Source organism: Cetorhinus maximus, chromosome 16 (assembly GCF_964194155.1).
Source record: "Cetorhinus maximus chromosome 16, sCetMax3.hap1.1, whole genome shotgun sequence".
Taxonomy (NCBI): Eukaryota; Metazoa; Chordata; class Chondrichthyes; order Lamniformes; family Cetorhinidae; genus Cetorhinus; species Cetorhinus maximus.
This window is the reverse complement of record NC_135894.1, coordinates 23,428,813-23,447,687: the sequence shown is the minus strand read 5'-3', so window position 1 is coordinate 23,447,687 and position 18,875 is coordinate 23,428,813. Positions and strand designations below refer to the sequence as shown.

Genomic DNA, 18,875 nt, shown 5'->3' with positions numbered 1-18,875 from the left:
GGGAGGCCTAAGATTTCCTTGGTAGAGCACTCCAAAATGAAATAGTCACCTGGGCCTCTTCTGCTTGTGGCCAACTTTTCCTATCAGCCTGTTGATTTACAATTCATCAAGTTAAATTGGTGCTGGGGTCTGAATGATATTATCAGACAGTAACATTTCAACATTTATGAAATGCCTGGGGTGGAGGGGGCAGCCTCTGCCCTCTCATTCAGGGGTTAAAAAGTTGGTTTCCATTTTAACCTCATGCCTGTAACCGTCCCCACTGGGTAGTCAGGATTAAAATTTATCCTTGGGTTTCAGTTGCATTTCATGTAGGACTCCTACTGTCAGCATATAGTGGAAATTTTAATTCTCTCAACCTGGAATTCAAACGGGGGCCCTCGAGATGAAAAGATTATATGTTAACCTATCCAAATCCCATATTATAGAAAATTAAACTACAGAGCATATGAAATATGATTACAGGTGCTTGACAGTACTGATATTGTTACTGTTATATGATGTAATCTCTGGAGATTACATTATCCAGTTTACAGACTAAAATATCACAGTTCAAAAAGCATAAATGTAACACCTTGGCCACAATTTTTGTATCTGTCACATTCCATAAGCAGTTGCACATGGACTGTAACAGATTAAAAAATTCAGCCAGACAAAAGCAGGTTTCGATTCAGGAAGTGGTGGCTCTTTTATTTCCAAATGAGACAAATAGGAGACTAAATCAGAGTCCCAAAATCAGGTGTGTGGATTGCGATGCATAATTACCCAGTTCCCATTCATAGTGATGCCAGCAGCACAAAAGCTTACGCTGCCTGCTAATTATAGTGATTGTGGGTGCATCTTTTATGTCTTGGGTAAATGAGTTCGTTGGCCAACCAAACTCTAACTGCGTGCCTTCCTTTGTTCTCCTCAATTGCTGCTTGCAATCGATAATGGGGAGAGACTGATAAAAGAATAAACAGTGATGGTTTATTGAGACATGGGGCAGAGCACCAGATCATACGTGCTCACTCAGAAACCTCCAGAACTAGACTTCCAGTTCCCAATTTCCCGTGCTGTGCAGTGATTCGTCAGTGCTGTCGCATGATCAGTATACTTGCATTCTCTTAAAGGGACAGGTTACCTCACTTTACTACAGCAACCCAGTGCTAAACGCATTGCTGAGTGGCGGCGCACCTTAGTAAGAGGCCTAAGTTCATGCAAGGCTAACATCATTTAAAGCTAGCCTGCACTACTTAATGCCAGACTCCACCTCCTAAAGTCAAGGTGCATTCTGGCTGCAGCCAGGGCTAAAACTGCTTCAAGAAGTGCGGAAGACAGAAATGGGGCAACAGACTAGAGAGCAAATACTCTGCAGCCTTGCAGTCAGAAGCAACGCCTTCCCCATATCCAGCACCACCCTTTGTGGACTTCACCAACGTTCAGGAACTCTTCCAAACACCCAGTACTTCCACAAACTCAGCAAGAACCAGTAGGAAGTAAGAAGAAACTAACTGCCAGCTGGATAATGGTGCCTTTAAATAGTCATGATGAGAGGTCCCTCATGTTCCCAAACACATGTTCAGTTGTGCGTATTTAACAGAAGGCGTTAACTAGAGCAGCAAGTTCAGGTCAGGTGTCAAATTGGCATTCAGCACTGAACAGTAGCCCAATCTAATATAAAAGCAAAATACTGCGGATGCTGGAAATCTGAAACAAAAACAAAAATTGCTGGAAAAACTCAGCAGGTCTGACAGCATCTGTGGAGAGAAAGACAGAGTTAACATTTCAAGCCCAGATGACTCTTCTTTAGAATCTGCCTACTTTGGATACTTATAGCACACCTGCGATAATGCCCTCAACAACATGCATTCAGAATGGGATGTACTGGAAATAGGTGGGTGTGGCACGATGCTGCTTTTCTCCTAAACTGTCACCCTCAGCATCAAAACTACTGATGCTATGGAACCATTTTTTTCAGCCATAATTATTTTCAGTTCGGCATTCCTGCATTTGGATCGACTGACTATACAGTCAATTAACTTAAGATTTAGATTGTAATAATTTATTTGAGTAACACACAACCTGGTACACCATGCCTTGAAGAATGGCTGAGAATAATTGAGGTAGGTTAGGTAACACCTTGAATTGTGCTTTCACGAATGGGATGTGGATTTTGTTTTAAAAGTCACTCAGCTTGGCAATTGGTAAATGCTACACATGGCATATTACTGAAGTCAGTCAGCTAATCTTTGTCATTTGACAATAAAAGCACTTTTTCATTTGTTCTTGGATGTGGGTGTCACTTGCAAAGCCAGTACTTGTCACTCAACTTAATTGCCGTTGAAAAGGTAGTAGTGAGTGGCCTTCTTAAGTTAGGGAACAAGTTCCAGGATGTTGACCCAACAACAGCGAAGGGACAACAACATAGTTCCAAGTCAGGATGGTAAGTAACCTGGAGAGTAATTAGGAGATGGTGGTGTTGCTATTCTGCTGCCCGTGTCCTTCTGGATGGTAGAGATCGTGAGTTTGGAAGGTGCTGTAGAAGGAAACTTGATGAGTTGCTGCAGTGCATCTTGTAGGTGTTAGAGGCTGCTGTAAATGAAATCAGTGTCATTGCTAACTTGTATATTTTGTTTTCTCATAAACAACAACTAAAGAGGGGAAAATTAAAGTTAAGATTCCTGCTTCTGATCATTGTCCAGTGACCCCTGTTAAAAGTGTGCTGCATATCTCCAAGTCTAACAGCCACTTAGAATCCAAACCCTAAACACCAAGAATGGCCACATGGACAAAGAATGGCAGTTCAACTGATTAGCGATTGATCCTTCGAATGGCTTGGTCAGCTCTGAGTTTAAAAAATACAGAATCTGTGTTGTAAAAGGAGATTAATGAACTGACAGGGTCTATTCTCTCGTTCTCAGATATGACATATCCAAGCTTTTCATTTGTAGCTAATAAAGCTTCATACGAAAGGTTCTTAATAAAATTCAGGATTTCAGGCAAAATTTAGGTATGAAAAGAAAGCTACTTAAAGTATAGAAAACAGCACATACTGGTTAGAGGTTGGAAGGAGTGGGAGAAGAGTACCGAGTTGGGTGGGGTCTGTATATGTTGACATCTGACTGTTGCTGTCTTTTACATCAATGACGGATTCAGAAACTCAATACAAATTGACCATATTTACAGATGATACAAAACTAAGAAGGGCAGAGGAATCGAAGGAGGCAGCCTACAAATTACAAAATGAGCTAAACAAAATATGAGGGATTAAAGCAATGGCAAATGAAATTTAGACCTGCTAAGTGTGAAGTCAAGGAAAAATAGTGACATGAATAGCTTTGAAATAGCTAAAGATGACATATTCCATGAACAGTGTTGAAATGGCCCAAGAATAAGCTTGAATCCTACTGGACTCAATTTTCAATATGTCCAACCAATAAAGAGTAACAATTAACAGAATGTTGAACTATATTACAAAAACAGTGGAATACAAATCAGAGAAAATTATAACCAAATGGTACAATGCTTTCGTCTGACTACATCTTGAATTGTATATCCAGTCCAGAATCGTATATAGCAGTACAAGCACTGTAAATAGTCCAGAGAAGAACTACAAGTCATTGCCCTAGTCTGAATTTTATCGAAAAACTGGACAGCTTAGGACTACACATAGGGGTAGAAATGGTTAAGCCTTTTACTCAATTTTTGGACATTGAATGGGTGCAAAGCATACCAATTTCTGGATGCAAGATCCTTTACCTAATCCATGCCAGTGTCATGACTGCTGCCATATTGGCCCTCATTGATTTTAGACACTTTGACAGTTATTTTAAGTAAGCCTGAATCAATCTAAATATGCAAAAAAGGACCGTGCATTTGTTTCATCATCCTTCTGCAAAAGTTTTAAGAAATTAGGTGGAGCAAAAGTGCTGTGCAGGTTCTGACTAGTTTTTCCAGTTCTCAGTGGGCTAAACAGCAGTTTTCAAAGGGAAAACCGAAGGCCGTGAAAGAGATTGAAGAGTTCTGCTTCGGACACCATGAAGTCGGCTTCTTAGTCTTGAGTATGTTATCAGCAAGTCTTTATTAACAACTCATAACTCTAGACATATATACAGTAAAGGGTGCAGGTATGGAGCTGACTGCCTCCTAGGTCTGTACACATGTCTGTCCATCTCTAAACTGCCCCTGGCTCTGGGTCACGTGCCTTCTTACATCACTGTATGGGTGGTACTCTACTCAGTCCCACATTAACCCTGTATGTACCAGACCCTACAACTACACCTCCCCCCAAGTCTTTATCCCATGGATATAGAGTAATTTTAGTTTACTTCACGTCTTGCATTGTTATAAGTCATTTGCATATACCTTATTATTACAACCTTAATTCTATTCCAACATTATTTCTATTACAGTATTAACATTCACGACATTCTCACTATCCCATCTCCCCCTTTCAAGTCCTTGAAGTTAGAATTTCAGGCGGTCTGGAGACCTTTTAATCCTTCCACATTTCATTCGCCGTTCTGTCGGGAGAGTGGTAGGCCCTGGTGGTTCTGGTTTTTGTTGGCTTGGAGGTTATGGTTTCATCTGTTTATTCCATTGCTTGATTTTAAACCTGGTCTGGTCTGGCTGGTTTGGTGGTACATTGTTGTTGTTACTCTTGATCATTCCTTGCAGGGTGGACAAAAATGATATTCGTCTGCTGTTTCCTCTTTTACCGTTTGAGCTGTTAGGAAGCTCTCTGAGGCTGAGGAAGGGCGTTCCTGTGGCAAGGAGAAGATTGAACAGCATGCTCACCTCTGTTTTTTGTTGTTGATGGTGCGAGACTCCCTTGTGGTTCTGGCACATTGGCTGGAAGTCGCCATGTGTGCACAGTGGCTGGTGTGTCTACCAACTGTACCATCATCATAGTTGGAGGTAGAGGCTCCTCAGACTGTTGGTCCTTCTCATGTACCACTTCCACTGGAGGTTCTATGGTATCTTGTTTGCGGTAGGTTGATCTGACCACTGAGGACTTTCCTGGACCTGAAATGATGGACAAACCTGCTCCACAAACAGAGAAGAGAGATCACAGGTGAAATCAGAGTCTGAATACTCTTTAGTGTTTGAGGACTCAGGACCGTGCTATGCTGGCTGGCTAACGACAGTGGTAGTCTTGACATCTTCTGCCGTCTGGAGGAGATCAAGGGCTACGCAGGCATCCCTGCTCAGAAGAGAGGCTGATTCTGGACAACATATACCAGCTTAAAGATCTGTTTGTTGCCATACCTCAATGGTTCAAGGATCATGCCAATGACCAGGAGTCAGATTCCCCCTGCTCCATAAAGTGGAGTGTCTGTCGTTTGAATCCTGGCCTGGAATTTTGGAAGAATTATCTCACCCTTGCAGACTGTGAGCTCTGTTTGCTGAAGCTGGACTTGCAAGGGAGAGTCAATGGAGTCTTATGCTGGAGTAAAACTTCTATGTTTTTGCTTCCAGGCTCATCTCTCTCTGCAGCTTTCTCTTTCTGGTGAATTTTCTCTGCATCTGTAGCGTCAGTTGGGAGTTTGTTTCAGTTCAGTTCAGATTGAAGGTGTTCTTTTTCTTAGTTTTTCTGCATTCTTGTGAGGATAAGTATTTTTGATCCGGACATTGCCATCATGAAGAATCCTACTTTGGACACCATGAAGGTATGCTTTTTAGTCTTGAGTATATTTACAGCAAGTCTTTATTAACAACTCATTACTATTTACATATGTACAGTAGAGGGTACAGGTATGAAGCTGGCTCCATCCTAGGTCTTTACACATACCTGTTCATCTCTGACCCTAGCTCTGGGTCATGTGCATTCTTACATTACTGTGTGGGCGGTATGTACTCAGTCCCACATTAACCCTGACTCTACTACTACAGAGGTGACATCATATCTGGAATATTGTGTACAGTTTTGGTCTCCTTACCTATGGAAAGATATACTTGCATTAGAGGGAGTGCAGCAAAAGTTTACTGAACTGACTGTTTCCTGGGATGAAGAGGAGAGATTGAGTAGCTAGGCCCGAAGCCTATATTCCCTTGAATTTACAAGTTCTAGTTGAAACATAGTGTTCTCAAGAGACTTGAGAGGATAGGTTCTGGGAGGATGTTTCTCCAAGCTGGATGGCATAGAACCATGGGGTTTCAGTCTCAGAATAAAGAATTCGCCACTTAGGACTGTGATGAGGAGGAATTTCTACATTGAGGGTTGTGGATCTTTGAAATCTACCCCAGGGGGCTGTAGATGCTCAGTCATTGATTATATTCAACACGGTGATCGATAGATTTTTGGATACTAACAGAACTAACAAATGAGATTGGACGGACAGAGGAGTTGAAGTGGAAGATGAGTTATGATTGTATTGAATTCTGGGGCAGCCAAGAAGGGCCGAATAAGAACATAAGAACCAGGAGCAGGAGTAGGCAATTCAGCTCCTCGAGCCTTCCCCCGCCATTCAATACGATCATGGCTGATCTCATTTCGGCCTCAACTGCAATTTCCCGCCCTCTCCCCATAACCTTTCAACCTGTTACTAATTAAAAATCTGTCTATCTCCTCCTTAAATTTATTCAGCGTCCCGGCATCCACTGCACTCTGAGGTAGTGAATTCCACAGAATTCCATATCCATTTGTAAATTTCTTATTTCTTCATTGCAACTTACTTTCCCACCTATTTTGGTGTCATCTGAAAATTTAGCTATAGTAGCTTCTATCCCTGATTCCAAGTCATTAATATAGATTGTAAATAGTTGGGGCCCAAGGACCGAACCCTGTGGCACCCCATTAGTTACAGCTTGCCATCCAGAAAAAGACCCATTTATCCCGAATCTCTGCTTTCTGTTGGTTAGCCAATCCTCTATCCAAGCTAATATATTACTCCTAACTCCGTGTGATCTTATCCTGTGTATTAATCTTTTGTGCGGCACTTATCAAAGGCCTTCTGGAAGTCCAGATAGACTACATCTACAGGATCCCCATTATCCACTTTGCGTGTCACATCTTCAATGAACTCTAGCAAATTAGTCAAACATAATTTACTCTTCATAAAACCATGCTGACTCTGATGGATTGCATTTTGACTTTCCAAATGCCCCATTACTACTTCCTTAATAATGGATTCCAACAATTTCCCAATGACAGACGTTAAACTAACTGGTCTATAGTTTCCTTTCTGCCTCCCCCCCTTTTTGAATAAGGGCATTGTATTAGCATGTTTCCAATCCACTGGAACCTTTCCAGAATCCAGGGAATTTTGGAATATTATTACCAATGGTCTACTCCAGCTCCTTCTGTGTCCTGATGTTCTTATGAGATGGTAGAGAAAATTATTTTACCTCCCCTTCTGTGGTGCATGAAAGAATAGGAGTGCTCCTCCCAGTTGTACAGAACTACTGTGACCATAAGATATAGTAGCAGAAGTAGGCCATTTGGCCCATCAAGTCTGCTCCACCATTCAATGAGGTCATGGCTGATCTGATAATCCTCAGTTCCACTTTCCTGCCTTTTCTCCATAACCCTTGATTCCCTTACTGATTAAAAATCTGTTTATCCCAGCCTTGAATATACTTAACAACCCAGCCTCTACAGCCCTCTGCGGTAAAGAATGCCACAGATTCACTACCCTCAGAGAGAAGAAATTCCTCCTCATCTCGGTCTTAAATGGGCGACCCCTTACTCTGAGATTATGCCCTTTGGTCCTAAACTCTCCCACAAGGTGAAACAACTTCTCAGCATCTACCCTGTCAAGCCTCCTAAGAATCTTATATGTTTCAATAAGGTCACCTCTCATTCTTCTAAACTCCAATGAGTACAGGCCCAGCCTACTCAGCCTCTCCTCATTAGAAAACCCCTCCATACCCGGAATCAATCTAGTGAGCCTTCTGTGGACTCAATGCCAGTATACCTTTCCTTAGTTAAGGGCACCAAAACTGTTCACAGTATTCTAGGTGTGGTTGAACTAGTGCCTTGTATAGTTTTAGCAAGACTTCCCTATTTTTATACTCCATTTCCTTTGAAATAGAGGCCAACCTTCCATTTGCCTTCCCTTTTACCTGCTGAACTTGTAGGTTAGCTTTTGGGGATTCATGCATGAGGACCCAATTCCCTCTGTGCTGTAGCTTTCTGCAGTCTTTCTCTATTTAAATAATATTCAGCTCCTCTATTCTTCCTGCCAAAGTGCAGAACCTCACATTTTCCCACATTATATCCCATCTGCTAAGTTTTTTCACACTCACTTAACCTGTCTATATCCCTCTGTAGACTCTTTGTGTCATCCTCACCACTTGCCTTCCCACCTATTTTTCGATCATCCATTAGCTTGGCGATACTACATTCACTTCCATCATCTAAGTCATTAATATACATTGTAAATAATTGTGGCCCCAACACTGAACCCTGTGGCACTCCACTGTTACAGATTGCCATCCTGAAAATGCCCCCCTTATCCCAATTCTGTCTTCTATTACAACAAAAACAAAAATAGCTGGAAACACTCAGCAGGTCTGATAGCATCTGCGGAGAGGAATACAGTTAACATTTCGAGTTCGTATGACTCTTCATCATAACTAAAGAAAAATAGAAATTAGGTGAAATATAAGCTGTGTAGGAGGGTGGGACAGGTAGAGCTAGATAGAGGGCCAGTGATAGGTGGAGGCAAAGAAGAGATTGCCAAAGATGTCATAGACATATATATTTTTCTTTTCCCACCTATTTCTATTATTTAAAAATTTATTTCTATCCATTGTTTTATCTCCACCTTTTAGCCCATTTCCCCCTACCCCACCCCCACTAGGGCCATCTGTCACTTGCTCGTCCTGCTTTCTGCCCTTAATGCCACCATTAGTACATTCCTTAGCTAATATCACCACTGTCAACACCCTTTTGTCTATGACATCTTTTTTTTGTTCTTGTTTCAGATTTCCAGCATCCGCAGTAGTTTAGTTTTTGTTTCTGTCTTCTATTAGTTAGCCAATCCTCTATCCTTGCTAATATACTACCCCAACACCATGGGTTCTTATCGTATCTTATTATGTAGCCTTATCAAGCACCCTTTGGAAATCCAAATATATCTACTGGTTCCCCTTTATCTAACCTGCTGTTACCTCCTCAAATAATTCTGATAAATTTATCAGGCATGATTTCCCCTTCACAAAGCCATGCTGACTCTGCTTGATTATATGATGCTTTTCTAAATGCTCTGCTATTACATCCTTTGTAATAGACTCTAACATTTTCCCAGTGACGGATATTAAGCTAACAGGCCTATAGTTACCTCTTTTTTTTGGCTCCCTCCCTTTTTGAATAAGGGTGTTACATTGGTAGTTTTCCAATCTTCTGGGACTTTTCCAGAATCTAAGAATTCTTGGAAGATGACTGCCAGTGCATCCACTATCTCTGTAGCTACTTCCTTTAATATCCTAGGATGCAACCCATCAGGTCCAGGGGACCTATCGGCCTTTAGCCCCATTAGTTTCCCTGGTACTTTTTCTCTAGTGATAGTTATTGTATTTATTTCCTCCCCCTTTTTTGCCTCTTGATTATTTAGTATTGGAATGCTATTAGTGTCTTCTACCGTGAAGACTGATGACATTATTATTTACCCAGCATTGTTCCCTAAGGGGCCTATGTTCACTTTGGCCTCTCTCTTTTTATATATTTAAAGCTCTTACTGTCCATTTTTATGTTACTTGCTAGTTTACCCTCAAAGTTTATTTTCTCCCTCTTCATTACTTTTTTGGTCATCTCTTGTTTTAAAAACTTTCCCAATCCTCTGGCTTACCACTAACCTTTGCCACATTGTATTTCTTTTCTTTCAATTTGATACTATCCTTAACTTCCTTGGTTAACCATGGTTGGTTTATCCCCTTCCTAGAATCCTTCTTCCTCACTGGGATATATCTTTGTTGTGAGTCATGAACTATTTTCTTAAACGTCTGCCATTGTTCATCAACCGTCTTTTCTGCTGAACTCTTTTTCCAGTCCACTCCAACCAACTCTATCCTCGTTCCTTTGTAATTTTCTTATTTAAGTTTAGCAGTTGTTTTGGACCCAAGTTTCACACTCTCAAACTGAATGCTAAATTCTACCATGTTATGGTCACTGTTTCCTGGGGGATCTTTTACTCTGAGATCATTTATTAAACCTGCCTCATTGCACATTACCAAATCCAAAATAGCCTGATCCCTGGTTGGATCCGTAACATATTGTTCCAGGAAACTGACCCAAATACACTTATGAATTCTTGTTCGTGGCTACCTCTGCCAATTTGATATTCCCAATCTACATCTATATTAAAGTCACCCATGATTAATGTACTGCCTTTATTACATGCCCTCATTATCTCCTGATTTATTCTCTGTCCCACAGTAAAGCTATTGTTGGGGCGCCTATAGACTACTCCCATCAGTGTCGTCTTCCCCTTGTTATTTCTTACCTCCACCCATATGGAATCTACATCTTCTGATCCAAGATCATTTCTTGCTATGGTACTTATTCCACCTTGTACTAACAAAGCTACCCCACAACCCTTTTCTTCCTGCCTGTTCTGTCGAAAAGTCACATACTCCTGAATATTTAGTTCCCAGCTTTGATCTCCTTGTAACCATGTCTCTGTAATGGCTATAAGATCATACCCATTAACCTCTATTTTTGCCGTTAATTAATTTATTTTGTTCTGAATACTACATGCATTTAAGTAAAGAACCATTAATTTTGCCTTTTTACCATATTTTCCTCCTTTGATTCTATTTGCTGCTTTTTTAAAATTTTTGTACACCATTCCTGTCACACTTTTGGTATCATTGCCTAAATAGCTGCCCTGCAATGCTGCCATAACCTTTTGCTTTGTAAGCCTATGTATCCCCTCTCCAGAACCCTCCCACCCTCTAGTTAGTTTAAAACCCTCTCTACAGCCCTAGTTATTTGATTCGCCAGGACACTGGTCCCATCACGGTTCAAGTGAAGCCTGACCCGCCGGAACAGCTCCCTTCTACCCCATCACTCGTGCCAGTGCTCCATGAACTGAAACCCATTCCTCCCACACCAGTCTTTGAACCACGCATTTAACTCCTTAATTTTATTTACCCTATGTCAGCTTGCCTGCGGCTCAGGTAGTAATCCCGAGATTATTACTTTGGAGGTTCTGCTTTTTAATTTAGCTCCTAACTGCTCAAATTCTTACAGCTGAACTTCCTTTCTAGTCCTATCAATGTCGCTGGTACCAATGTGGATGGTGACAACTGGATCCCTCCCCTCCCACTCCAAGTTCCTCTCCAGCCCTGAGGAGATGCCCTTAACCCTGGCACTGGGCAGGCAACACAGCCTTCGGGACTCACGTTCACGGTTGCAGAGAACGGTATCTATCTCCCTAATTATACTGTCCCCTACCACTACTACTTTCCTTTTACCTCCCCACAATTGAATGTCTCCCCATACCACGGTGCCGTGGTCAGTTTGCTCATCCTCTCTGCAGTCCCCACTCTCGTCCACACAGCTTGCAAGAACCTCGTAGCTGTTGGATAATTGCAGGGGCCGAGGCTGCTCGAACAATACCTGCTGGGTTCCCATACCTGCTTCACCTGCAATCACACCCTCCTGTCACTGATCACAGACCACATTGGAATTACCTAATCTGAGGGGCGTGACCAGTGGAACATATCAGAAGAGCAAGATCATTCTCTCTGGTGCCTTGGCCAATATTTATCATTCAACCATCAGTTTTTTTTTAAAAACTATACGGTTATTATCTCATTGATTGTGAGATCCTACTGTGTGCAAATTGGCTACCATGTTTCCTACATTATGATAGCAACTACAGTTATAAAATGCTTTGGGACATCCTGAAGTTGTGAAATGCACCATATAAATGTGAGGGGTGAATTTTAACTTCAAAAAATGGGTAGTTGCGGTAAAAAAATCATTAAACTGTCAAGTCCAACCCCAACCCACCCATTTCCAGGTTTAATAGGGATGGGAACTGGGGCAGATAGCAATGTCCCCTCTAAGTTCCACATCCGTGCAGCAACCCAGAAGGTCCGGCACAGAGTGAGCTCAGTTGGACCCCTTACACAGCTGCATAAAAAAATTAAAAGGATCTATGCACTTAAAAAAATAAGCTGCACACAACAATAAAAAGTTAGCAAACAGCCATCTCACTCCCAGGAGGTGATTGGCCAAATAAATATTTAAGAGGCTGGTAGAAATTTAACCCTGGCTGGCCAGGTTTCCCATACAGTACTGCTTATGGGCCAGGAGGAGCAGAGTGCTTTCACCACACCTTTCCCCTCAGCCCACCCAGCTCATTTGCTTCCCTGGGTTCGGACCACCTCCCCCATCCAACGATATCTTAATCAGGGATTGGACTCCCAACTCCCCCCGGGATAAGACTTTCTTCCCCAAAATTCGGACCCACCTTCCAAGCACCTACTAGCAGCTGAAAGACTCCTAAATTGGACCTGCAGCGTGCACAGTCATCCCAGCCCAAGCGGGTGTCAAGTCTGTCATTCGGGCTGACTTCCAGGCAGGTATCCTGTCAAAAAACACATGGGGAAATGCAGTCCAGAACTCTGAAATTGGCTATTTAAAAAGTGTTGTAAAATTAGATTTGGTGGCCATAGCAAAACTTTTTACAAACTACCACTAGATGGCATATGAAGACTGCAAATCTCCTGTTTCTGCGTGTATAAAATGTAATTAACAACAACTTAAATTTTTATCGCACCTTTTAATGTAATGAAGTGTCCCAAGACATTTCACAGGAGCGTTACAAAACAAAATATAACAAACACCAAGCCACATTAGCAGATATTCTGTTAGATGTACAAAGGATTGGTCAAAAAGGTAAGTTTTAAGGAGTGTCTTAAAGGAGGAAAGCAAGGTAGAGGGACAGAGAGCTGTAGGCAGGGAATTTCAAAGCTTAAGATCGCCACTACAACCACCACTAATGGTGCGATTAAAATCAGGGGATGCTCATAAGACCTAAATTAGATGAGCATAATATCTCAGAGGGTTGTGGGGCTGGCAGCAAAAGAGCGAGACTAAGCCATGGAGGGATTTGAAAATAAGGAATGAGAATTCTATTATCGGGGCGTTGCTTGACCAGTTACTGAAATAGGTTGGTGAGCACAGGGGTGATAGATGTACAGTTGCAAGGTAAGACAGAGTTTCGAATGATCTCAAGTTTAAGAAGAATACAATGTGGGAGGTTAGCCAGGCGGGCATTAGAATAGTGAAGTCTGCAGGTGACAATGGCATGAATGAGGGTTCCAGCAGCAGATGAGCTGAGATGGGCAAAGTCGGACAATGTTATGGAGGTGAAGTAGGGGATCTTAGCGATGTCGTTAATACACGGTCAGAAGCTCATCTTGGGATCTGGTTTCATCTCAGACTGTTGCGAGGGAGATGGTTGGAAGCAGGAGCTAGGCAATGGAATTTAGAATGGAGACCAAAAACAATGCCTTCAGTCTTCCCAATATTTAATTAGATATATAGTTGGTCACTTGATCAGTGTCTATGTAATAACTGTAAAACATATGTGAACAATAAGATCATCTGCTGCGCCAGTGGGTGGCAGGGAGAAAGTTAGGAAATTGTGTTGAGATTGAAATTTAATTAAAAAAAAAGCTTCGAACTTCTAACTGCTCCATAGTGCACAGAACTTATAAAATTTAACTTGAGGGACAAAACCAAATATGTGCCATTTGAGATCACACATTCTATCTTGCTGCAGGTAACTTTACCAAATAATTGGCTTTAACAAAAATATTGGTGGTGCGGTTTACTCCTTTAGTTAGAAATACTACACACAGTTTTCCCTCTGCCAACGGAAGGGGTGGGATTTGGTAGCGACTTTAAAATCACAGTGGTCAATTAACCGCCCCACTCCCACTCATTTCTTACTTATCATCCATATTGGAACAGAGTTTTGAACGGAAGCCAAGGGATTTCCTTGAAGCAGGCTGAAGTTTCATTACTGTATTCAAATCCGAATTCTATAACATCATTCGGACTGAAACTCCATTTTAACTTGTTGGAATGCAAGTGCTCCCCAGTATTAGACCCATTCAGCAGCACTGGGTGGAATAGCTTTCAAACAGAAATGAGATGTGCTGTCACCTGAATATACTCAAATCATTCGTATCTATTTGCGAAAACAGTAGCTGGATTTACAGTGGTTGGATTTCCACAGGGGACTTTGCTTTCTTGCACATTATTCAGCTTCTCCACCCTGAAGAAGGTCAGAGCTAAAGTTGAGTGCACTAGTTTGGTTGGAGAAAGAAGAGCTGCAGGAGCAGCAGGCTTGGGAGCTACAAGGAACAGTACTTCGATCTCTCAGTAAACCATGCATGGAAGGGGAGAGGAATTGCCTACAGGCCTTACCCAGCCCACAGTGTATATATACCTTGAGTTTTTTACCTCGAATTATCTGAGGAGCAGTGCATGGAGGGACTATGTTTTTCCATAGAGGCTGTCACATCTAACAGCAAGAGCTGCAATCCATACTGCCAAGTGGTTATGTATTACATATGGCAATTGAAGTGACCACAATTTTAACTTTTTAGCCTCTGAAACCTTTCAGGTTGCAGAAGTTAGTATGTACACATAAAGCAGTTCACCAATGCTTTCTTTGCCAAAGCCACAGAACCCCCTAATGAACTGATGCTTACAGCCATGCCTCATTATGCAAGCTCATTAAGTGAGCCCAGACCAATACAAGCAGTAGCTCAGCAGGGGTTTGATTTTGACAACGAAAGTGAATTGTTGACTTCGCTTGATTGACATATTTAAGTGGTTATAATAAGTTCTTTCTGTGATCTCGTTTGTCAATGTCTCAATGTTTATTTGGACAAGGTTAAGAAGTGTGAAGCGTTTGAAGCCTTCGTCGTTGATACTTTAATGGCCTGTCAATTTAATTAACATGCTTATACAGTTGTATGAACAGCAGGTTTTTTTCAAAAGAAGATTTTGAATGGGTGTTTTTTTTGTCTCTGAGCAGTTCCACACATGCCATTGGTTATGTACAGAGTGCATACTGGGTGAATGGGAATAGAAGGAGCATGAGTTAGCAATGAGTTGACATGGAGAGGATAAGCGGCCATCGGAACTGGGTGGGAGCTAGAACCTCTAACGCAACTGGGATGGAGTCCCAGAAAACTGAGGCAGGCCTTCCGACCAGCCCACCCCTGTGGCTGCAACACTCTGCTTCCATGGTCGGTGGGCTCAACTCCATCCTGCACCCGCACCCGCCCCCCCAGGAGCAAGGTTTGTGTGTATAGGAGCATTTTTTCCTGAGGCAAGTCCAGTGAATCAGGAAATTTCCTAACTCGAGCAATCAACCTCGTAACCAAAATCCGGCCCTATGACTCCTGTCATGTAATCTCAGCTTGCTGCATGGAAGCTCAAACTGTTGTCAACTTGGCTGTGAATGCTAGTGCACAAAGGGGCCTCTGGGGCATCACAACACTCCTACAGTCTGTTTTCCACAGATCTGCTCCCTAAGGACTTTCTGCAGATATGGCCCGCTGCTGCAAACCTTTCTCCCCTTCCTCCTCCTCCCTTTTCTAGCAGCTTGTCCTGCTCTGCATGGATTCTGTTCATTCTCCCAATTATGTTCAATGCCAAGAAGACTACATACTAGGTCACTCAGGTCTGGAAGCAACTGGTTTGCACAGAAGTCTTTAAGTCAGCAAACTACTTCATCACCCGCTAGATTACTCCCTGTAGACTTTTTACTCTTGTAGCGTGTATGGAAAAGTATCCAAAACATCTAAAATTGCAGCAACAGCCAGAAGAAGTAAACCAACAACAAACCTGTATGTAGTTGTTGGTTCCTTTAAATAGCACTGGTGAATGGGGTTGGGGGCAGGGACAGGGAACTATCATGCAATTGAGTGTGTGCCAGTTGTGGGAGGTTGAGAATACAAAAGCTGGAGAGCGGAGTTCCAAACTGACTGCGCTGGTGCCAAATTCAGTGTTGTGTTTTGATTGATGCCATTATCTGCCTATTCTGCAAGCTGCCGGCAGACATTAGCTTTGTGCACACTAACCCTTCTACCAATATGCCATTCGGCACACTTCGTGGCATGCTGCGGATGTCATTTTGGAACTCCAAGGGACTTCATACTGCCCAAAATATGTGAGTTACTGAACCTAATTTTGTCTCCATATTTTGCTCAGTTTAGTCATGGAGTGTTTGGGTTGTAACACATGTAGATGCGGGGCAGGGGACAATGGGGCGATGCACATAACCAGGCTATTTCAGCTACTGTTCTGTCCTAGGCTTACTGTTCTGCTGTGTGCTTCAGGAATTATCATTGGATTTTATTGGATTCTTTCCCTTCTCTGCCTCTCCCTTTAAAAACTTGGTGACCCAAGGCTCCCAGCCCCCACTGAAACAGCTTTTGAACTACCACACCCTAGGGAGAGAGATTGCAGGCCTTGGTACAGGAGAGTTTCCCCACCTCTTCATCTAACCCCACCAATGTTGACACTATCTCCTCCTCATCCCTCTTCCACAGTCTCTCACATTCACAACCCCTGCAACCACCTATAACCCTTCCCTTCACTTGCTTTCCCTTAGTTAGTTTAGGGGAGGCAGTGGTGTAGCGGCATTGTCACTGGACTAGTACTCCAGATACCAAGGGTAATGCTCTGGGGACCCAGGTTTGTATCCCACCATGGCAGATGGTGAATTTTAATTCAATAAAAAATCTGGAATTAAAAGTCTGCTTTTCCCTGTGCCATGTCACCCTTTCCTACTTTGCCCACCTGTTGTCTCTAGTCCCTCCCCTTTTCAGCTCCTTCTGCTCCTTTCTCTCTCTTCCTTCCTTCTTCCCCTTCTCCCTTCCACCATGCTGTTTTCTTCATCTGACTCATCCCCTCTCCCTCATATCTACCTGTTTGTTCGAGCTCTTCCTAAATGCCTCACCTTGATCTAATTATTCCTGCACTATTTAACTTACTCCATATATGTGGACACATTTTGTAAATACATTTCTTGAGAGTTTGAACAGTATATGTTCAACTATTTCATCTTTTTATGGATCTATCTAAAAATACAAATTTTCAAATTAATTTCTTCAGGTGCAGAACAAAAGGTGTGAAGCCATACTTAAGCGTCTATATTGCCAATTGAATAAAGTTCAGTCGAACAAACGCCAGTTGACCTGGGACATACAACAGATGGAAAAAACTGCAGCACATCTAAGAAGATGCCTTGGAATTACAAAGTAAATAACTTCCAACACTGAAGATTTAGAAATCATACTCTATTTAAAATATAAAGCATAAGAGTTAATACTGTTTAACATAGCTGATATCGTGAACAAGGTTGAAATTGCACTGTGCACCATTAGTAACAAAAAAAAGTTCCTTTATCAGTTATTTTAACAAAAGCTTTAGCATTTTTGTTTCCTTCTGGATAAAGGAATTTCACTGTGTATCAATGCGTGTGTTAGTAATATTGCATGGACTAATTTCAGTCCAGAAGTTTTTTGAAATTAATGCATGAATTTGATTATGAAAATTAATTTGTTGGCAGGTTGGTTAGAACTTAAATGTGTTAAATTGAACCAGCTCTTTAAAAATGTTGTAAACATATGCATCTGATGTCAATGTTTTGATGTTTTTATGTGTGCATATTAGATTATCTGAATCTTCAGCTGAGTTAATTAATGCCACTTACATTCTATTTAGCTGAGGGACATTTTTATTTTTACTTCTGTCTTAAAATATTTCAGTTTTGCTGGGCTTCAAATAAAAGATTTAAAAGCACATAGTTTGCAATTTTATTGAATATTAATCAAACTTCTCTGGCATCAGGGCAGTCTGTCATTTCTTTTTTCCACTGCTTCTCTACAACTACCTTTTATTTTGCTTCTCTGTGTCCACGTCTGCATCTTCACCTTTCTCTTTTGCCTTTTAGGTGTAAGGTATTGGATTATGTTGTGTGATGTGACAGGGAAAGGAGTTGCATTTCGGGTGAGCATTGCAGGGGAAATGTTGTCTTCAATGGCTCCCTGTTTATTCCTTCCTCCAATCATTTGTGCTTCTTTCACTTCCTTGCCCCCATTGTTTCCCCTACCCATTCATCATCCCACTACCTATTCTCATTCCTTCCATCTCCTCACTCCAATCACTATCCATACCTCTTCCCATTTGAATTACATATTCAACCCTTAAATCCTTACCTCCCCTGGCTCCATTGTCACAGACCCTTGCCCTTAGGCCTCCATTGCTCCCTGCCATTAAAAGTGGCGCTGAGAAACAAGAGACCTCTTCGCCCTCAATGAGATTCATTCCTCCCCTTCTCCTATCCTCCCTCCTGGCCGGTTCCCTCTAAGGGATTTTATTTGCTTTCAAAATTCAACTAAGGAATCAAGTTAGAATGATGCAAAAACTGTACCTTTCTCTCCATTTGTTTTTGTTTTTCTATCTGTTTCTGTCTCTCTTTCCCCTAGCTTAATATGTTTAGTAAACAAAAGCTACAAGTATACAATCAGAATATTGTGGAGGTTATTTTGGCCCATAGGCTGAAGGAGCGATGGATGGTTAAGAGAAAGATGAGTGACAATGGAGGTAAGGATTTAAGGGTTGAGTGGGTAGTTCAAACGCAAAGACGTATGGATAGTGATAGGAGTGAAGGGATGATAGAAGTGAGAATAGTTAGTGTGATGGGGAATGGGTAGCGGGTATAGCGGGGACAAGTAAATGAAGGAATGATTGCAAGAGGGATTGGGAAGGAAGCCATTAAGGGCAAAATTTTCCATGCAATTGAGTATGTTATAGTGATTATATTATTGCACTAGTAATCCAGAGGCCTGGACTAATGATCTGGAGACAAACATTCAAATTCTACCAGAGCAAGTGGAGAATTTAAATTCAG

General features: G+C 41.8%; 1 protein-coding gene across 1 annotated transcript in view; it reads left to right on the top strand.

The window, feature by feature from the left end:
* The window catches only part of ccdc122 (coiled-coil domain containing 122), a 44,728-nt gene extending 27,504 nt beyond the window's left edge, over positions 1-17,224 (top strand). The window contains exon 4 of the mRNA XM_078560604.1: positions 17,075-17,224. Within this exon, the coding sequence (XP_078416730.1) occupies positions 17,075-17,224 (150 nt within the window). The remainder of the gene's footprint in view (positions 1-17,074) is intronic.
* Positions 17,225-18,875: the final 1,651 nt, after the last annotated feature.